The sequence below is a fragment of the Dromiciops gliroides genome, chromosome 1 (assembly GCF_019393635.1).
Source record: "Dromiciops gliroides isolate mDroGli1 chromosome 1, mDroGli1.pri, whole genome shotgun sequence".
NCBI classification, from domain to species: domain Eukaryota; kingdom Metazoa; phylum Chordata; class Mammalia; order Microbiotheria; family Microbiotheriidae; genus Dromiciops; species Dromiciops gliroides.
The window spans coordinates 569,694,200-569,713,999 of NC_057861.1; the positions used below are offsets into that span (position 1 = coordinate 569,694,200).

The 19,800-nt window shown below is 37.9% G+C and overlaps 2 protein-coding genes across 3 annotated transcripts in view; both read left to right on the top strand.

Annotated features, from left to right (window-relative positions):
* SPTLC1 (serine palmitoyltransferase long chain base subunit 1) overlaps nucleotides 1-13,529 on the top strand; it is a 101,761-nt gene extending 88,232 nt beyond the window's left edge. For both annotated transcript variants that reach the window (XM_043975923.1, XM_043975924.1), the window contains 3 exons: nucleotides 7,010-7,127; nucleotides 11,600-11,673; nucleotides 12,362-13,529. In XM_043975923.1, the coding sequence (XP_043831858.1) occupies nucleotides 7,010-7,127; nucleotides 11,600-11,673; nucleotides 12,362-12,455 (286 nt within the window). In that variant the 3' untranslated portion in view covers nucleotides 12,456-13,529. The remainder of the gene's footprint in view (nucleotides 1-7,009; nucleotides 7,128-11,599; nucleotides 11,674-12,361) is intronic.
* A 3,839-nt stretch (nucleotides 13,530-17,368) lies between these two features.
* Nucleotides 17,369-17,694, top strand: LOC122735080 (40S ribosomal protein S27-like). Its single transcript, XM_043976349.1, has one exon. It carries the CDS (start codon nucleotides 17,380-17,382, stop codon nucleotides 17,629-17,631), a length of 252 nt encoding a protein of 83 aa, XP_043832284.1. The 5' UTR covers nucleotides 17,369-17,379; the 3' UTR covers nucleotides 17,632-17,694.
* The last annotated feature ends 2,106 nt before the right edge of the window (nucleotides 17,695-19,800 follow it).

The window sequence follows — 19,800 nt, forward strand, 5'->3', positions numbered from 1 at the left end:
AACTAATGCAGAGTGAAGTAAGCAGAGCCAGGAAAAAACAATGTACACAGTAACTACAAGAATGTAAATGGAAAAAATGACACACCAAACATCAAAAATAAATGTAACACTTAACCCCAATTGCCTCACCCCCCCCCCCAAAAAAAGTAAATGTAACATAATTATAAAAATCAAATGGGGCTCTAATGAAGAGGTATGAGAAGACACATCCAACCTGCTACTTAGTAGGAAGTCCACAGGTGTTATACATTGCACATTTTCAGAATTTTTCAATATATTGATCAATTGTGCTGACTTTTCTCCTCTAAAAAAATTTTGTTATATGAGATGGTTTTCTGAACTGTGGTAATATAATCGATAAAAACAAATATAACAAAAAGAAATATTTAGAAGTCCTTTATTTCATTAGATACATTTTTTTCCCCTGCAAGATTTTACCCAGTTTTACTGGATAGGTTAATTCATCTTTTGCCTTATCTTTTTCCTTTTTGAATACATATTCCAGGCTCTTTTCTCCTTTTTAATGGCAACTACAAAGTTTTATGTGATCTTGATGACAGTTCCTTAGTACTTGAAGTATGAAATTTGGGCTACATAAAATGTTTTTTTCTTTAACTTGGAAACTGGATTTTGTTTATGTCCTTCTTGGCCACTGTCATTTTGGGGTTCTTTCAGCAAGTGATTGATAGATACTTTCAGTTTTGATTTTGCCCCCTTATAGTTCAGGACAGTTTATATTTTCTTGAACTATCGCTTTGTTAAGGGGACTATCATTTTTAGGTAGTCTGTTGATTCTTTTTTGTTTGTTTTGTTTTGGTTTTTGGTTTATTGTAGGGCAATGAAGGTTAAGTGACTTGCCCAAGGTCACAAAACTAGTAAGTGTCAAGTGTATGGGGCCTGATTTGATACCAGGTCCTCCTGAATCCAAGGCCGGTGCTTTATCCATTATGCCACCTAGATGCCCCCTAGTCCATTGATTCTTTTTTTTTGTTTTGGTTTGTTCTGGTTTTTGGTTTTTGGTTTTTTGCAAGGCAGTGGGAGTTAAGTGACTTGCCCAGGGTCACACAACCAGTAAGTGTCAAGTGTCTGAGGCTGGCTTTGAACTCAGGTCCTCCTGAATCCAGGGCCCGTGCTTTATCCACTGCGCCACCTAGCTTCCCCTCATCTGTTGATTCTTAGACGAACTCTTCTTGACCTGTCTTCCAACTCAGTTGTGTGTAGATAAGGAAATATATTCTTCTGGTTTTTTCCTCATGTTTTTGCTTTTATTTAAATATTTCTTATTGTCTTGTTTAATTATTGCTTTCTTTTTGGCCCATTTCTAATTTTCAGGGAAGTGTGTGTGTATGTGTGTATACACATATATCTATATACATATACACATATATGCATACTTATATACATATATATTCAGTATATAAGCTTGCACAAGTTTATATACTGTTTCAAACTTCTCTTGTCATTTCCTCCCTATCTGTTATTTCCTTTAACATTGTATTTTGTATCTTCTTTTATTTCTTACATGTACTCTTGTCCTTTTATCTAGGATATTGTTTTCTTTGAGGCTCTACTTGGACTTGTGAATATATGTTTTATTTAGGTTACTATGTGGGTTTGTGATATATTTTCTTACTTGTACTTATATCTCACCTCAGTTTCTTTGTTAGTGCTTTGTGGTTTAGTCAGACTTTACCTGTTCCATTGCATTTGGATTTATGTGTATGGTCCTGGATGTGGTGACTATGTTGAGATCTGCCTTCTGCACGAACTTCTGGGTTTTGGCATAGTCTTCTTTGGGAACCTTGCACCTTTTCTATTAGATCCTCATTGGGGAGCTAACTCCAGTGGGAATGTTTCTTTATGGGGCTAAGTCTAAATGATTACCTGTCTTAGCTACCTGAAAAGGAACAAAGAGCAGTCTCTATGTGTAGTACAGGTAGCTGATTCAACTAGCCCTGTAAAGGTAAGTCCTCAGAGAGCCTATAGAATTCTGTGGGGGAGAGAGGCTCCACTTTACTCATTTGGACCACAAAGTTATTATCCACATCAAGCTGCTATTTGAACTTCTCTTTTAACTTCTCTCTTTCTGTGGTAGAAAAGAATTCACCCAGGGCAGCTAGGTGGCACAGTGGGTAAAGCACTACCCCTGGATTCAGGAGGACCTGAGTTCAAATCCAGTTTCAGCCATTTGCCACTTACTAGCTGTGTGACCCTGGGCAACTGACTTAACCCTCATTGCCCCGCCGAAAGAAAGAAAGAAAGAAAGAAAGAAAGAAAGAAAGAAAGAAAGAAAGAAAGAAAGAAAGAAAGAAAGAAAGAAAGAAAGAAAGAAAGAGAAAAGAAAAGAAAAGAAAAGAAAAGAAAAGAAAAGAAAAGAAAAGAAAAGAAAAGAAAAGAATTCACCCAACTAGGGTCACCCTGCAGCTTTCTTACCTTTCTTATCAGGTCTCCACCTCACTGCTGCTCTCATCTTCCTGTCTTATGGCTCTGATCTCAGTTCATTGTGGTGAAACCTCAGGATTGAAGACTATACTTCCTGTCCTCAGTTTGTTCTTTCCCATTTGTGACCTATCAGCCCCCATTCCCATCAACAGAATCTCTTTCTTTTCGTGTTACCAGGTCTATTATTCTTTGTACTGCTTACAAAAGCCAAGAGCTGGACCAGTTTATTTTCAATTCATTATGCTAATAATCCAACTTCTGCAGAATGGTAAACAATAACCAGAGCATGCTAGACCTAGTACTTTCTTTACCATCCTCCCTGGCAAGTTTCTTCTAATACCCACTGGCTAATTGCTCCAAGTCAGTGGGGGTCTGGTCTCTTTTCTGTTGAAAGGACTCTATACACCAGAAAAGCCCCAGCTTCAAAGTGGCACAGTGCCATGTCCAGCCATCTGATCACCCTCATCTTTTGTACTTTCATCAACCTTCCCCCACTTTAACTCTAGTGTGAACTTCAGTGGCATCTCTTTCCATTTACTGACTTTACCAAATATTAGGGCCAGACCTGCCTAGAGATAGTATTTCATTAGTTTAATTTTATTGGTGGAACAAGACATTCATAGATCATTTAACAGAAAATAAAAGGAGGTTTACTAAACTAAATTCCAGTTGTTCCTTATCACCTCCAAGATCAATTAAAAATTCTGTTTAGCATTCAAATCCCTTAATAATCTGCCCCCTTCTTAACTTTTTTAGTCTCTTATACCTTCCCAACATATACCACATCCAGGGGAATAACACTTTCCTGCTGTTCCTCACATAAAGCACTCTATTTCCTGACTGGGTATTTTCACTGTCTTCTAGACCTGGAATTCTCTCTTCCCTTACTTTCTCTACTACTTGGCTTTCCTTGCCTTCTTCAAGTTCCTGTTAAAATTGTATCATCTAACAAAAACAAACACACACACACACACACATACATGTGAACGCCAAATTAGATATACGGAGAGTGAAGGACTTGCTATTATCAGCACCTGCCCTAGGACTCCCAGATCACAGTAAGCCCTTCACTCTCTTTGTGCATGAACAAAGTGTGGCTTTTGGAGTTCTGACTCAATCACTGGCGCCTAACCAACGCCCCACGTTGTGTGCCAAACATACACACACACACACAAAACTTTCCTCATTCCCCTTAATATAGTACCTTCCTTCTGTAAATTATTTTCAATGTCACTTATACATATCTTGTTTGTGCATAGTTGTTTTTTTGGGGTTTTTTTTTTTTGGCCAGGCAATGGAGGTTAAGTGATTTGCCCAGGGTCACACAGCTAGTGTCAAGTGTCTGAGGCCGGATTTGAACTCAGATACTCCTGAATCCAGGGCCGGTGCTTTATCCACTGTGCCACCTAGCTGCCCCCATGTGCATAATTGTTTAATAACCCATTTAGACTGTGAGCTCCTTGCGAGAAGTAGCTATTTTTTGCGTTTCTTTGTATTCCTAACAATAAGCACAATTCCTGACACATAACAGAAACTTAATAAATGCTTGTTGACTGATTAATGGTAGTTTTGCTGCATATTTCTTCCTGTAATAAAATTAGCTTTTACTTTAATCACTTAGATGATGTGGTATTTGGTACACTTATAAAATATTGCTATTATTTCATTATCTATATCATGTAGTTAGGGCACCTAATAGGTGGGCACAGTGGATAGAGTGTTGGGCCTGGAGTCAAAAAGACTCATCTTCTTGAGTTCAAATCTAGCCTCAGACATTTACTAGATATGTAATGCTGGACAAGTTACTTAGCCCTGTTTGCCTCAGTTCCACATCTGTAAAATGATCTAGAGAAAGAAATGGCAAACCATTTCAGTATCTTTGTCAAGAAAACCCCAAATTGGGTCAGGAAGAATTGTACAACTGAAATGACTGAATAGCAAACAACAATATATAGTGTAGTCAAGCTTAGTGTAGTTTCCTTCCTTATCTCTTAAACCATGTCTGGTTTTATGGCTTCTTTGTCTCAAATTTGTTTATTACCCCCTGCATTTTTAATTCTCCTAAAATACAACAAATTTTGCGGTAAGCCTTTTATTTTAACTCTGCAAATATTTCTCTGTATTTATTATAAATTACAAATCAGAATTTGCTTTCTAACCCATTCTGCAATCCTTCTCTGTTTTATGTGTAAGTTTATCTCATTTCCGTTCATTTATGATTATCTTGTTTATTTTCCTCCATCATAACCTCTCATACCTTTTCTTCTTTACCCCTTCTTTATATAAAAGGGGTGGGGGGAGATAGAGAATCACTACTAGTAAAATCTATAACGAAGTAGCCTCTTCCTAATGTTTTACTATTCTTTTCTTTAACAAACCCAAATCTCAATCTCAGGTTCCTTCCCTTGATTATTTATTTTATTTTATTTTATTTTTTATTTCTTTGTTTATTCATTTGTGGGGCAATGAGGGTTAAGTGACTTGCCAGGGTCACACAACTAGTTAAGTGTCAAGTGGCTGAGGTAGGATTTGAACTCAGGTCCTCCTGAATCCAGGACTGGTGCTTTATCCACTGCGCCACCTAGCTGCCCCTCAATCTCAGGTTCCTAAACTTTTTCTCTTTTTAATCTCCCTGAAGTTGACATTGGTTTTGATTTTCACTCTATTTTCCCTTTATTGCCTTGATGGTAATGCTCCTCACTCCATACTCTGTCTATGCCTTCTTTTTTTTTTTTTTTAAAGGCAATGGGGGTTAAGTGACTTGCCCAGGGTCACACAGCTAGTAAGTGTCAAGTGTCTGAGGCCGGATTTGAACTCAGGTACTCCTGAATCCAGGGCCGGTGCTCTAACCACTAGCTGCCCCTATGCCTTCTTTTTAAGTCCTAATAGAATACCAACCATGTAATAATCTTATAAGTTACGTATATATGAGCTTTTATATCTTACAGAGAGTTTCCCACTTATCCTGTGGCATCAGAAGTGTATGTATCATCTGCCTTTAACAATGTAAAAACCAGCTCCAAGAGGAGAAGGGCATCTTCTGACTCCTAATGCTGGGTTCTTTCCACAATCCTTTGTACTGTTTGCTTAAGCTAGTAGGACAGATAGACAGAGCATGTAATAAGTGCTTACTATGTGCCAGGCACTGTACTGTGTACTAGAGATATAGATGACAAGCAAGTCAGTCAGTCTCTGCCTTTTAAAGAACCAAATTCTAATTAAGGGAAACTATACATGATGGGTAGGAACATAGCTGGAACTAGAGAGGAAAATAACATGGAGATAGTTGGAAAGTCATTTGGGATCCTAGTTTTCTGACAATAAAAGGCAAAAAGTTCACCTACCTATCAGAGACCCAAGTGTCCCAAAGGTAGAGTCCAAGATTCAGGACAGGGATATCTGAAGATGTCCAGAAAGCAAGTGATATCGTGTGGAGATGGTTGGGAGGTTTATATTTAGAATAGTAGTTAACAGAATTTCATTAGTTAGGTTATACTAGACAGTTACCTGACTATGGAGGCAGTTAGCCTAAATACAGCATTGGACCCTAAATCAAGAAGATCCTAGTTAAAATTTGGTTTTAGACACCTAATATCTGTCTCCTTAGCTATAAAATTGGGATGATAATAAGTATATACCTCTCACAATTTTCAGTATAAAATGATATAATACTTGTAAAGTACTTTAAAGCCCTATGTGATTATTATTGCCCCAGATGTTGAGGCAACTGAGACATGGTATCCAAAATTTATAATGGCTTTTATTATTCCCATACAATTTTTCTCCTTATATGCTAAAGAAGAATGTGCTTGGGGCAGCTAGGTGGCGCAGTGGATAAAGCACCAGCCCTGGATTCAGGAGTACCTGAGTTCAAATCCGGCTTCAGACGCTTGACACTTACTAGCTGTGTGACCCTGGGCAAGTCACTTAACCCCAATTGCCTCACTAAAAAAAAAAAGAAGAAGAAGAAGCAATGCGCTTCCCCTGTCCTCAAAAGGCAGTGTTTTCATCTTGATTCCTAATAAAATACCAGTCATAAAAAACAATGATAGCTCACACTGTTGTAAATTTTACAGCTTACAAAGGGATCTTCTCAACAAACCTTTAAGGCAAATAGTATTATTCACATTTTACAGATGAGCAAATCAGAGGAGAAATGAAACTTACATTTTTTTTAATGGAGACTAAAATTTGTACTTATGGTAAAGGGTCTTTTAAGTTACTAATTTGGTTTGGCTCTTAGTCACCAGTGCCTCTCACACAGTATGCTTGTTGACTGACTAAGGAAAATAATCTCACAAATTAAGTACCATGATGTGAATTTTGTCCTGTATATCCAGCAGCATACACTTTTACTTTTCTGTGTACTTAAGTTAATTCTAGATCATTACCAAAATATACAAGTTGCATGTTTCTGTTAAATTCAGTTTTTGTTTTTGTGAGCAAGGAACTTTTTGCATATTTAAAATGTTTTCATTGCAGTCTCCATATGCGGGCTTTAATATATATACATACATATATATGTATGTGTGTACATATATAATACATATTTTTTTTCTTTTTTTAGCACTTATGGATTAAGAGTAGTAGGTGAGTCATTTTCACCAGCATTTCACCTACAACTAGAAGAGAGCACAGGATCTCGAGAGAATGATATCAAGTTACTTCAGAGAATAGTAGATCAAGTAAGTTTCTTTAGTTACTCTGCATGAAAAGAAGGATCCTTTTATGAAGCTTCTTGAATGGCTCAGCTAATTTTTAAAAATCAGAATTCTCTGTATTTAATGACAGTTTCATTGTTGCAACTTTACCACGTTTTTACATGACCTCTGGAGTAACTTAGCAGCCACCTAAAATTGTCAATGATGCAGTGATACCTTGACTTTTGAAAAATCCTTGAGGGGCAGCTAGATGGCGCAGTGGATAGGGCACCGGCCCTGGAGTCAGGAGTACCTGAGTTCAAATCCGGCCTCAGACACTTAACACTTACTAGCTGTGTGACCCTAGGCAAGTCACTTAACCCCAATTGCCTCACTAAAAAAAAAAAATCCTTGATTCTCCTATAGAAGAATATCCAAATAGTTTTCAAAGTAATACAGAAATTTATTTGGCTATTATTCATATAATCAGATTCTATAAATGTTGCCATATATTTACTATATAAATTACCTTTAGTGTAATGTAATGCTATAAGTTTTCAAAATTGGATTGCTGAGTTATTGATTTCCAAATATAGTATTACCCTGATAGTGTTAGTCACCATTTTGTTTCATGTGTCAGAATATTGTAAGTTGTGATTACAATGTCCATAATTACAATTCTATCATTAAAGGAAGGGGGAAATAAAAATATTTTTATTCTTCATGCATGGTTAAAAAGGAATCTTTTTCTTCCATTTCCTTTAGATTCACTGTCTGAAAATAATTTTATCAGCAATTATAATTTAATTAATAAAAGAATGTGGTTGCTTGGAAAAACATAAGTACAATGGACACTTCTAAAACAAGTTCATTTCACCAAATCTCAGAGCTGGAAGAAGGACTTTAGAGATCACTTAGTCAAACCCATTTTGAAACAAGAATGCTGGCTGTCATCATGTGTTCATCCAGCCATGGCTTAAAAGCCTCTAGTGGGGAAGAAACTGCTCCATTTCTACTTGTTAGGAAGTTTGTTTATTTGGGGTGCGTTGTCTAAATTTGTCTCTTTACTACTTGCACTCATTGCCCCTAGTTCTTTTCTCTAGAACCAAGCAGATCAAATCTTATTCTTGTGATGTAACAATCCTACAAAGTCTCTGCAGCTTTCATCTTCTCCCTAAGACTTCTCTTGGCTAAGTATCCCTGTTTCCTTTAGCTTCTCCTAATATGAACATTAGGTCCATTACCATTCTAGTCATTCTCTGTACAGAGTTCAGTTTATCAGTTCCCTTCCAATCCCTAGAACGGAATACAGTAAATGATATAGAATCTGACATAATAACTAGTAACATATTCATAGTAACTTCATTTCTGAAAGATGTCCTTTTTTTTGCTACCTTAATGCCACTCATATCAAACTTAGAGTTCACTAGCCATGCCTCCCTTTTTATGTACTTTCAAGATTGCTTTTTCATTTTAAGCTGAGGTGCTATAAAGAGCACTCATAGTCCATCTGAGTCTCTAAGTCAAAAGTCTAAACTTAGTCAGTAACTTTCAGGGTGTTTTTCTTAGGTTCTTAGAATCTGCCCCTGCATTTCTTATGCCCTTCCTTTGCTCTATGATATTCCCTCTTTCTTTAAAGGATTTTGTTGTCATTTTAACCATGCTGGGCCTGTCATACCATTCACTTTAACTTATAACTAGTACTATGATAATAATCACATTGATAACATCTATATTGTGCTTTTATATAGTGTTTATAAAGCACTTTCTCCACAACAACCCTAGGAAGGAAGATATATATAGATATATATACATATGTTTGTGTGTGTATGTTTTCCATTTTTTCTGATGAATAAACATACGTAGTTGTAGGAGAGTGTGCCCCAGGTTTATGAGGAAGGTATTTCATTACTATTTCTTAAGGTGCCATTTTAATTAAATACCTTTGCTTTGAGCTAATTGTGCCTTTTGGTTATTATCAGTAGTTTTAGGGATATGGATCCACCAAGTATCTCAGAGCTGAGATAATGATCATTTGGGATTACTGACAGTTCTCACATTATGTAAATTCTCATTGTACAAATTCAACTTTATATAAAGAATTCTGAAAAAAATCCATATTCCAGAAAAATACCATTATTAATTTTACTAGATAGTATTATGCTCGTGCTCTCACTCGCTCTCTCTCTCTCTCTCTCTCTCTCTCTCTCTCTCTCTCTCTCTCTCTCTCTCTTTCTCTCTCTCCTCCTGACCCTTGGCTTGGTGCTCTGTGGCCTCTCACACACCACCCCCCCCCCCCAAAAAAAAAAAAAACCACCCAACTCCAAGGGGAAGCAAAAGACCAGATGCTCAGAGAGACCTCCACTGCAACTACATTGGTAGATCAGGGGCTAGGCTTAAGACCTCTGGCACCAAGGGAGAATACCTTTGCCCTGCTCTGCCCACCATGTGTCAGATCCCTTACTGTTTTCCATCTGTCTGCACTTGAGTACCTCATTGGTCCCTGGCCCCAACATATCACCAGTTCTCTTCTGTCTGTATCCATGTGCAGCCCCCATGTATCTATGTCTTCTTTCTCTTGGTTTTGAACAGGCCTCCCATGTGGCTGGTGCCAGCCCTGCGTAATCTTCCTGCTGCTCTTGCTTCTCTGTTCTTAGACCCCACGTGTCCTTGAACAGTCCCATCCTTCCAGGGGCATGTGGCCCCCTTCTGGCCTCCCTCATTCCCTTACCCACATTGGCAGACAAATTTGCATTAGGTAAAAATCACTTTACCTATAGATGTTTTCAGAAGAATCCATGTATATATAACCATCTTGCAAGTTGGGAGTAGGGTGAAAAGTTGAAACACCAGGACGGGTATGTGTCCCTGGCAGCTATACTGTATCATAGTATCACGTGTGAAGGGATAAAAATAAAGCCTTTTCATGAGGGGTGCTGACTCAGACTTCACCCAGATCTAGATTCATCCTGAAGAAACCTGTCCCCAAATGGTTTGTTTCTGTCACTTTTATTCTGCCCCTTCTTTGAAATAACTATTATGAGATCTGTGAAACAATTTAAGTATGGCTCATGTTTAGGATCTTCCTAAAATGTAACAAATACCCTTCTGGAAAAATTACTCAGTGATGATTATCAGGTATGGAATAGCAGTTTTTATTTCTTCTACCACAGAAAATGCTTAAAATCAAAATACTCCCTAGAACTCAATAACAAATACAGAAAATGTAAAGTGTCTGAAATAGCCCATTTCACTTCTTTTACTCTCCCCCCCAAATAAAGACCCTTTGTCAATTCAAGTCATCAACAAGAATTTATTAAGCATTTACTGATAAGGGTAGCTAGGTAGAGTGCCAGGCCTGGAGTCAGGAAGACCTGAGTTCAGATCTGGCCTCAGACACTTACTAGCTGTATAACCCTGGAGAAGTCACTTAACCCTGTTTGCTTCAGTTTTCTCATGTGTAAAATAACTAAATAAGTAAATGGCTAACCACTCCAATGTCTTTGCAAGAAAATTCCAGATGGAGTCATGAACGGTTAGATACTACTGAAACAACTGGACAACAACAAAAGAATCTGCCAATACCTGAGGATACAAATAAAGACAAAAATAATCTTTGCTCTTTAGGAGTTACAATCTAATGGGGAGAACACAACCAACCACACATAAACAAGATCTAAGAGGGAAGGCACTAGAATTAAGGGGGAAGGCTTCTTGTGGAAATGGGAAGGTAAGACTTGAAAGAAATCAGAAAAGCCAGGAGACATTCCATGGTAATTCATGGAGTCAGGAGATGGAGTGACTTGTCACTAGATTATGGAGTACATAAAGTAGAATAACATAAAAGAAGATTTGAAAGGCTAGAGGGGGTCACATTATAAAGTACTTTATTTTTTAATTTCTTTTTGTGAGGCTATTGGGGTTAAGTGACTTGCCTAGGGTCACACAGCTAGTAAGTGTTAGGTGTCTGAGGCCGGATTTGAACTCAGGTCCTCCTGAATCCAGGGCTGGTGCTCTATCCACTGCGCCACCTAGATGCCCCTATAAAGTACTTTAAAAGCCAGAGTATCTTATTTGTTCCTAAAGATTAAAGGAGGATAGCTATTTGTGGGGACAGCTGAGGAAGTATTTCATATTCATTTCAGATTTGCACTCCAAACAAGTCATAAGGTCTAGCTACCCTGGCTAGTGAGGGCATGGCCTTTTGTAGTTTTTCAGCTACAGGGTAATATTAGTGGTGGCCACTACTTAGGGGTAGGGTTAAAGTTAGGATATCATCTAAAACTGATCACATGTTATTTTTGAGCCATATTTTTCTCATTGCTTTTCCGGCACTGGACTTGTTTCCCCCGCCAGTCCATTCAGTGGTATTTAATTTTTGTTTTGTCTTTTTTCTAGCATTTGTAATTGGGAAAATAAATTAAGACTGTTGAAGTGTTAAGTTTCACTGCATCTTACTGTTTTAATTAATACAGTGTGTGAAGTTTAGGTTGTAATTCTGTTCTTTCTTTCTTCAGTGCATGAACAGAAATATTGCATTAACTCAAGCACACTACTTGGAAAAAGAAGAGAAAAGCCTTCCTCCTCCTAGGTTTGTGAAAATTAAAATCTCCCTCCACTTTTTTAGTCTTCATGTGGATAAAGACCATATAATATGTTTTGAAACATTTTTAAAAGATTGCTTCATGAAAAGGAGAACTTTTTTTTCTTAGTGTGGAAGTACAATATTTTATTTTTAATTTTAAGCTGCTGTTTTTAATTTGTAAGACCAAAGCACCCAAGATTCACAATCTTTAAATCTTTATGAGAATTTTCACCTCGTAGAAGTTAACTCTATGTTGGAGAGTACTAAACACCCTGGAAGTAAAATGGTGTATGTTAAAATAACAGTAAAAAGAATACAGGGATATAAGAATGAGCAAAAATTAAACAAATTATTTTGTTGATTTTTTTAATTGAGCAGATTCATAATTTAAGCATGGAATACCTCTTTAAATGTTGACACTCTCAAGAAATTTTTTTTCCAGTGTACTTGTCAAGCATGAGTTGAGAATTTCTGTCTTAGAGTGTGTTATATCAAATAAAATAGACTCATAAAGAAAGCTGACTAAATAGAGAATTTCCTTGTAAAAGTGGGAAATCTAGCTCTGGAAATATAGCAAGTGAGTCAATTCTCAAGCAACCTGAGAGGAACTAGTTGTATGCCAGCCCTTGCTTAGATTGTGTTGTGATAGCGCTTTCTTTTGAAAAACAATAACCTAAAATCCTTTTTCTCACAGTATTAGAATTGTGGTAACAGTAGAACAAACTGAAAAAGAACTAGAGAAAGCTGCATCTACAATCAAAGAAGCTGCACAGTCCATCCTGAATTAGACACCACAGTGGACTTAACATGTTCCAGGAAGATGCATCATCTGTGTATCAGTGTATGGTGTGTGGACATCTCAAAGAATTCAAACTCTTTGTGGGATATCCTTCAAAAAAGAGCTTATAGTTGTTTACATGAATCATTCCAGAGAGGTACAGACAAAAAGTATGAATGTAAAAGGAATAGTTTAACATATACATCACACACACACATAAACTTCTCCAACAAGTACCAAGAGCAATTCTGTCAGAGAAAAATGTATCTGAACAGAATCTGAACTGTATAGTTTAGAACTATTTAAATGAGGATTTTCATTGTACCAGTATTTTTAATATTCATTTTCCACTTTTAAATGGTTCTTAAATAGTTTTCCTTCTAAAATTGAAAGTTCTTTAAGAACTCTTTAATTTGGAAGATTCCATATAAAGATGATTTAATGAAACTTTGAGGAACAGTTATATATAAGTGAAACTTAGCAATTATTGAAAATATAGTTCAGTTCTACTTTTTCACAGTTCTCCTTAATCCTGTCATGTTAAATGATAGAGAATGTCTTAAGGAAATTATAATTTTTGCTATTACTATGAACTTTTAATTTTCATACTGTCCTCTGAAATTTTTTGTTACACACTAAATATATTGATATTTAAGCATCTCTAATAGATAAAATGTTCTTACCATATCTTTACCATATTGTTTATGCTTGCTTTCTAAGGTGGGAAGTTTTAAATCAATTTATTTAATGTATTTGATCTTTACATATATTATGTGTTGACTTCTGATCTATTTTGGGTAGGAGATTATTGTGATTATTCAAAAATTTAAATTATGGCCTTTATATGTTTTAAGTGTATATATTTTTTTTGTATCATAGGTTCATATAGGGGGACATCAGTTGTAGGTTTTCTCTGTGTTAAGGGAATACAAGATGCTCTTCCTTACTGCTTTTATGATATCTAAAATCCATACTGATAATACAAAAACTCTAAAAGAAAATTTTTAAGCTATATTTTAATTGTTCACCCTTTAACAATCAAAATTATTGTCATTGTTTTCAATAAATACAAATAATACATAAACATTATATTGATCATTCCTTCACTCATCAGTAAAAATTGTTCCATCTTGATAACGTGATATATTAATATATGTGGATTTTAATACAGTTCATGTCAAAATAAGATGAAAAATGCTTTGTGTTTCCCTAAGGGGTTTTAATGATGGTTGCTGCTTCATTGATTACAGTACTCTAATTGGGGATGAAGTTTTGTCTTTGGCCGGGGGGGGGGGGGGGGGGGGGGCGGTGATTAGGGTTAAGTAACATGCCAAGGGTCACACAAACTAATAAGTGTCTGAGGTCAAATTTGAACTCAGATCCTCCTGATCAGGGCTGGTGCTCTATCTACTGTGCCACCTAGCTGTCCCTGGGTTCAACCTTTGTTGAAAATAAAATCAAACATTTTCCTAATATATTTCTTCTAATCTTCAGAAGAATACTCTTTGGTTCTAATTTTTTATAAGCCTATTATTTTGTCTTGCCTACCTATTTCTTGGCTTTTAACTCCTTCTTAACGTGGAGGACTACTTCCAGGATTCACTGTCCCAAGCTTCAGGGGGTCCCAAGTATTACAATTTAGGCTTGTTCCCAGCCCACCTTACTTGTAAGTAACCATGGCCCACTTGCTCCTTAATCTGGAAGTAGTGTGATTGAAATCTGATTCTCTGGTCCTCAAGCTTAGCTTGCCTGTGCCCCTCCCCCACTGGGCCACTGCCACTCAAGTCCACTTCTTGGGCAATGTGCTCTGCCTCTGCTCCCACAGAGACCCCCACTATTTTGATCTGGGAAACTGCTAGACCCCCTCACTTGTTCATGAACCAAGTTTCAGAAGCAGCTGCTGACACTGAAGATTAAGAGGCTCCAGAGGCATGGTCTACCTGGTGCTGGATCTCTGCCATGCACTGCACTCCTCTCTCACTCTGAACAGCTGACGATCCCTGCTACCTATTTAAGCTGTCTTTGGCTGGAAAATAGTCTCACTCTGTTGCTTTGTGGGTTTTGCTGCTCCAGGGGTTGTCTTATGGCATTTTTTTTTGGAGGTTTGTGGACGAAATTGTCAGGAGTTCCAGGAGTCACAGCCTTTCCTATGCTGCCTTGGCTCTGTCCCAAGCCTATTATTTTGTTTTTATTGTTGTTGTTAGGTATGTCAACTTTTCCAGACAATTTCCTTTTTTAGTCCCATCACATTCACCCACCCAAAAAAAGATATAGAATCTAAGGTTGTTGTTCTGAGATCCTATCTGCTTTAGACCTGTATCACTACTGGCCTTAGGTAAACTAACATGGTGACTGTTACACTGACTACACATTTCATAAAAATCAAGATAATGGGTTCTACTTGTATAATTTTTCATTGGTTTTAAAGTCATTTGAGATCCAGTGATGACAAGGGTCATAAAGAAGTCATTATCTAAAACTCAACCTCATTTAAAGACAGGAGAGGCGTAGCTAGGTGGCGCAGTGGATAGAGCACCAGCCCTGGAGTCAGGAGTACCTGAGTTCAAATCCGGCCTGAGACACTTGACACTTACTAGCTGTGTGACCCTGGGCAAGTCACTTAAACCCGATTGCCTAAAGAAAAAGAAAAAAGAAATAAATAAAAAAATAAAGACAGGAGAAAGAATTCTTTTTTTTCTTTTTTTGGCTGTATGGTTTTCCTGTTTGGGACAAGAGGGAAAGCTAAATGTTAGGATTTTTAGATTGTCTTAGCCCATTCAAACAATATTATATGCAATTTAGATGTGTTCTGAAAATCATAACTTAGGAAATCAATAGGATAGATTTTAAATAATTCTCCAAACTTCATTCATCTCTTTTTTAAAATCACTTGGATCCCCTTAGGGTTGTCTTCCTTATTAAATAGTTGACTTTCTGGCACTCCAGAGCTTTCATTGATAATTCTCCTTTCTTGAAATGTTAAATGGGTACAAGCCACTGTGCCAAGTGTTAGAGAAAACACAAAGGTGGATAGAACGCTATCCATGCATTCAAAGCCTATAACTCCTCAGGACTTATATGGCACAGCCCAGAAAGCTCTTCATCCCCCCAAATCACAACAGCCCTGGAAAATCACAAACTTACACCTTGAAAATACTCTCTACCCCTGAGGATCCTCCCTGAGCCTCTATGTAAGGAGGAAAACCAAGCTAGCTATCCTTTCATTTCTCACTAGATTGCTGTACTCATTTCAATTTCTCCATCATGACTAGCATATATTCTTCCCCTCCTGATTTTTAGTTTCCTTTTATATGTTGCCTGACCCATTAGAATGTAAGCTCGTTGAAGGCAGGAACTATCTTTTTGTTTGTATTTTAATTCCCAGTTCCTTGCATACATTTAGTACTTAATAAATGTTTCCTGACTAAATCTATTAGGAGAGATAAGACATGCATATTCAAATTCTGAAAAAGTACAATAGAACCTAAAGATTAATTTGTCTTACAATTAAGCAGGCTGAACTAGAAAAATCCTATGACAGTATATATAGGTTTTTGGTTTTTTAATCCTTTTAAAAAAACAAAACAAAACATCGAAGCCTTCAAGCTTTCATACTTGCTAAATGCTTCACCTTGCTTTAGCTCCTCATACGGAAGAGGCCTCATTTATTTATAGCATGGAGAAGGTCCAATATCCCAGCAATGTTGCTACTATTTTCCAGTTTCTTCTTCACTACCATGCTTAACTCCTGCCTCTTCCAGTCCTATAGGAGGAGAACAGTTGTCTCCACTGAGTGGAGAATGAACTAGGGTGGAGTATTTTGGAAAGTATGAGTGAGTAGCTTTAGAGTTTTATTTTATAATTTATTTATTTTTTTAGAATTTTTCCCAAGTTATATGTAAAAAAAAAAAGGCAAATGTTTTCACATTAATCTTTTAAAACTTTGTGTTCAGGGCAGCTAGGTGGCACAGTGGATAAAGCACCAGCCCTGGATTTAGGAGGACCTGAGTTCAAAGCCAGCCTCAGACACTTAACACTTACTAGCTGTGTGACCCTGGGCAAGTCACTTAACCCCCATTGCCTCTCAAAAAAACCCCAAAACTTTGTGTTCCAAATTTTCTTCATCCCTCCTTCCTCACCCCTCCATAAGAAATCAAGCAATTCAATATAAGTTATACATTTGCAGTCATGCAAAACATCTTCACATTGGTCAGGTTGTGAAAGAAAACAAAATATCTTTAGAAAGAGGAACTAACAAATAAAATTATACTTCAATCTGCATTCAGATACCATCAGTTCTTTCTCTTTTGATGGTTTGCATTTTTCATACATCCTTCTGATAGCATCGTGCTCATCATTTCTTTCAAAGTTACTATTGCTAACTATATTACCCTCCATCCTATTCCCTACCCTTGATATTTACTCTCTTTTCTATCTTCTTTCACCCTATCCATTCTCAAAAGTGTTTTGCTTTTTACTGCCCCCTCTCCCAATCTGTCTTCCTTCAACTCTCCCCAATTATCCCCTTCTCCTCCCACTTTCCCTCTGGGCAAAATATATTACTATACCCACTTGAGTGTGCATGTTATTCCCTCTTTAACCCAATTTTGATGAGAATAAGACTCACTTACTCCCCTGCTCCTTCCCCATCTTCCTTTCCACTCCATAAGCTTTTTCATGTTTCTTTTATGTGAGCTACTTTATCACATTCCACCTCTCCCTTTCTCTTTCTTCCAGTGCATTCCTCTTACCCCATAACTTTATTTTGAAGATGTCATCATGTGTCAGCTAGGTGACACAGTGGACAAAGCGCCATCCCTGGACCCAGGAGGCCCCAAGCCCAAATACGGCCCCAGACATAAGCCGCCCCACCCCACCTGCCCCACAAAAGACAAGGATAGCTTTTCCAGAGGTGAAGATCTCCCCGTGCCAACATGCCTCTCGCGAAAGATCTCCTGCACCCCTCTCCTGAGGAGGAGAAGCGGAAACACAAGAAGCGTCTGGTGCAGAGTCCAAACTCGTATTTCATGGATGTAAAGTGCCTGGGCTGCTATAAAATCACCACTGTCTTCAGCCACGCACAAACGTTGGTTCTCTGTGTCAGATGCTCCACTGTACTTTGTCAGCCTACAGGAGGAAAGGCAAGACTTACAGAAGGATGCTCCTTCAGAAGGAAGCAGCATTAATGACTGAATCAAGATGAATGAGGAAGTGTAAAGAATAAAACAAATTTGGTACAAAAAAAAAAAGACAAGGATAAGCAAAAAATAAATGCTTTACAGATATCATCCCTTCATATTCAATTCATACCTGTGCCCTCTGTCTAAGTATATTCCTTTCAGCTGCCCTAATACTGAGAAAGTTCTTATGAGTTAGAAGTATTATCTTCCCATGTAGTAAACAGGTTACCCTGTTTACATTCCTACATGGGAAGATAATAAACCTTTTAATGGCCCTCATGGTTGCTTTTTCCTGTTTTCCTTTTTATACTTCTCTAGGGTCTTGTATTTGAAAGTCAAACTTTCTATTCAGGTCAGGTCTTTTCATCATTAATATCTGAAAGTCCTCTTTTTCATTAAAGTCCCGTTTTTTGCCCTGAAAGATTATACACAGTTTTACTGGGTAGGTGATTTTTGGTTGTAATCCCAGTTATTTTGCCCTCTGGAATTATTATATTCCATGCCCTCTGGTCCTTTAATGTAAAAGCTGCTAGGGGGTGGCTAGGTGGCACAGTGGATAAAGCACTGGCCCTGGATTCAGGAGGACCTGAGTTCAAATCCAGCCTCAGACACTTAACACTAGCTGTGTGACCCTGGGCAAGTCACTTAACCCTCATTGCCCCACAAAAACAAACAAACAAACAAAAAATGAAGAAAAGCTGCTAGATCTTGTGGTATCCTGACTGTAGCTGCACAGTATTTGAATTCCTTCTTTCTAGCTGCTTGCATTATTTTCTCTTTGACCTGGGATCTCTGAAATTTGGCTATAATATTCCTGGAAGTTTTCCTTTTGGGATCTCTTTCTGGAGGTGATTGATGTACTCTTTCAATTTCTATCTTCTACTTCTAGAATATCAAGGCAATTTCCTCTGACAATCTCTTGGAAGATGATGTCTAAACCCTTATTTTGATCATAGTTTTCATGTAGTCCAGTGATTTTCAAATTATCTGTCCTAGATCTATTTTCCAGGTCATCTGTTTTTCCAAGGAGATATTTCATATTGCCCTCTATTTTTTTATTCATTTGGATTTTTTTTCCTCTACCTCTCTAAGTTTATCCTCAAAGTCCTTTTTGAGCACCTCTATGGCCAATTCATGTTTCTTGGAAGCTTTGGATATAGGAGCTTTGACTTCATTATTTTCTGAGGGTGTATTTTGATCTACCCTGATGCCAAAGAAACTTTCGATGGTCTGCTGCTTTCTCTGCCTGCTCATCTTTCCACCCTATTTTTTGGCTTTTAACTCCTTAACATGTAGCGCTGCTTCCAGGATGCAGTGTACCAAGCTACAGCAGGGTATCAGGGTTACAATTTAATGAGAAGCTCATTCTCAGTCCATCTGGCCTCTAAGTAACCATGGCCCACTTAATCTTTAACCTGGAAGCACAAATCTGATTGAAATTTGATTCTCTGTGGGCGGAAGCTTGGTATGCCTGTGCCCCTCCCCCACTGGGCTGCTGCCACTCAATTCTGCTTACTGGTTCAGAATATGGGTGCTCCACATTAGCTCCAGCAGAGACTGTAGCTATTTCCCCCTGGACAACTGCTGGACCCCCTCACCAGTCTGTGAGCCGAGTTTCAGAAGTACCCACTGAAGCTGATGGTTCCAAGGCTCTAGAGGTATGGCCTGACTGGGGCTGGATCTGTGCCATGTACTATGTATGCTCCTCTGTCAGCCCAGTTCCACAGACCTTCCCTGTCACCGTTTTAAGAAGTCTTTGGCTGGAAAATGGTTTCCCTCTGTTCTTTTGTGGGTTCTGCTGCTCCAAGAATTGTTTTATGCCATTATTTTGAAAGTATTTGGATGGTTTGTGTCAGGAGCACCAAGAGTCACAGCCTTGGCTCTGCTCCCATAGAGTGTTAAATTGAATAGTTTAAGTTGAGGGGGACGAGAATAATCGAGCAGTTAGTGGAATATGGAGAACAGAATTTGAATGACCATAAAGGATTTGACATTATTGCGACGGGGAGAGAAAGACCATGGGGAAGTTCTATTTCCTGCAGGCAGGAGGGGTTCCCTCTAAGTGCAAAGAGGCCAGCCCAGGGAGCCAGCATTTGATAGAATACGGTCTCTTTGTTCACCTGCTGGCAAGAAGAGACCAGGTATGGATGTTGTGGGACGAATATAATGTTATGG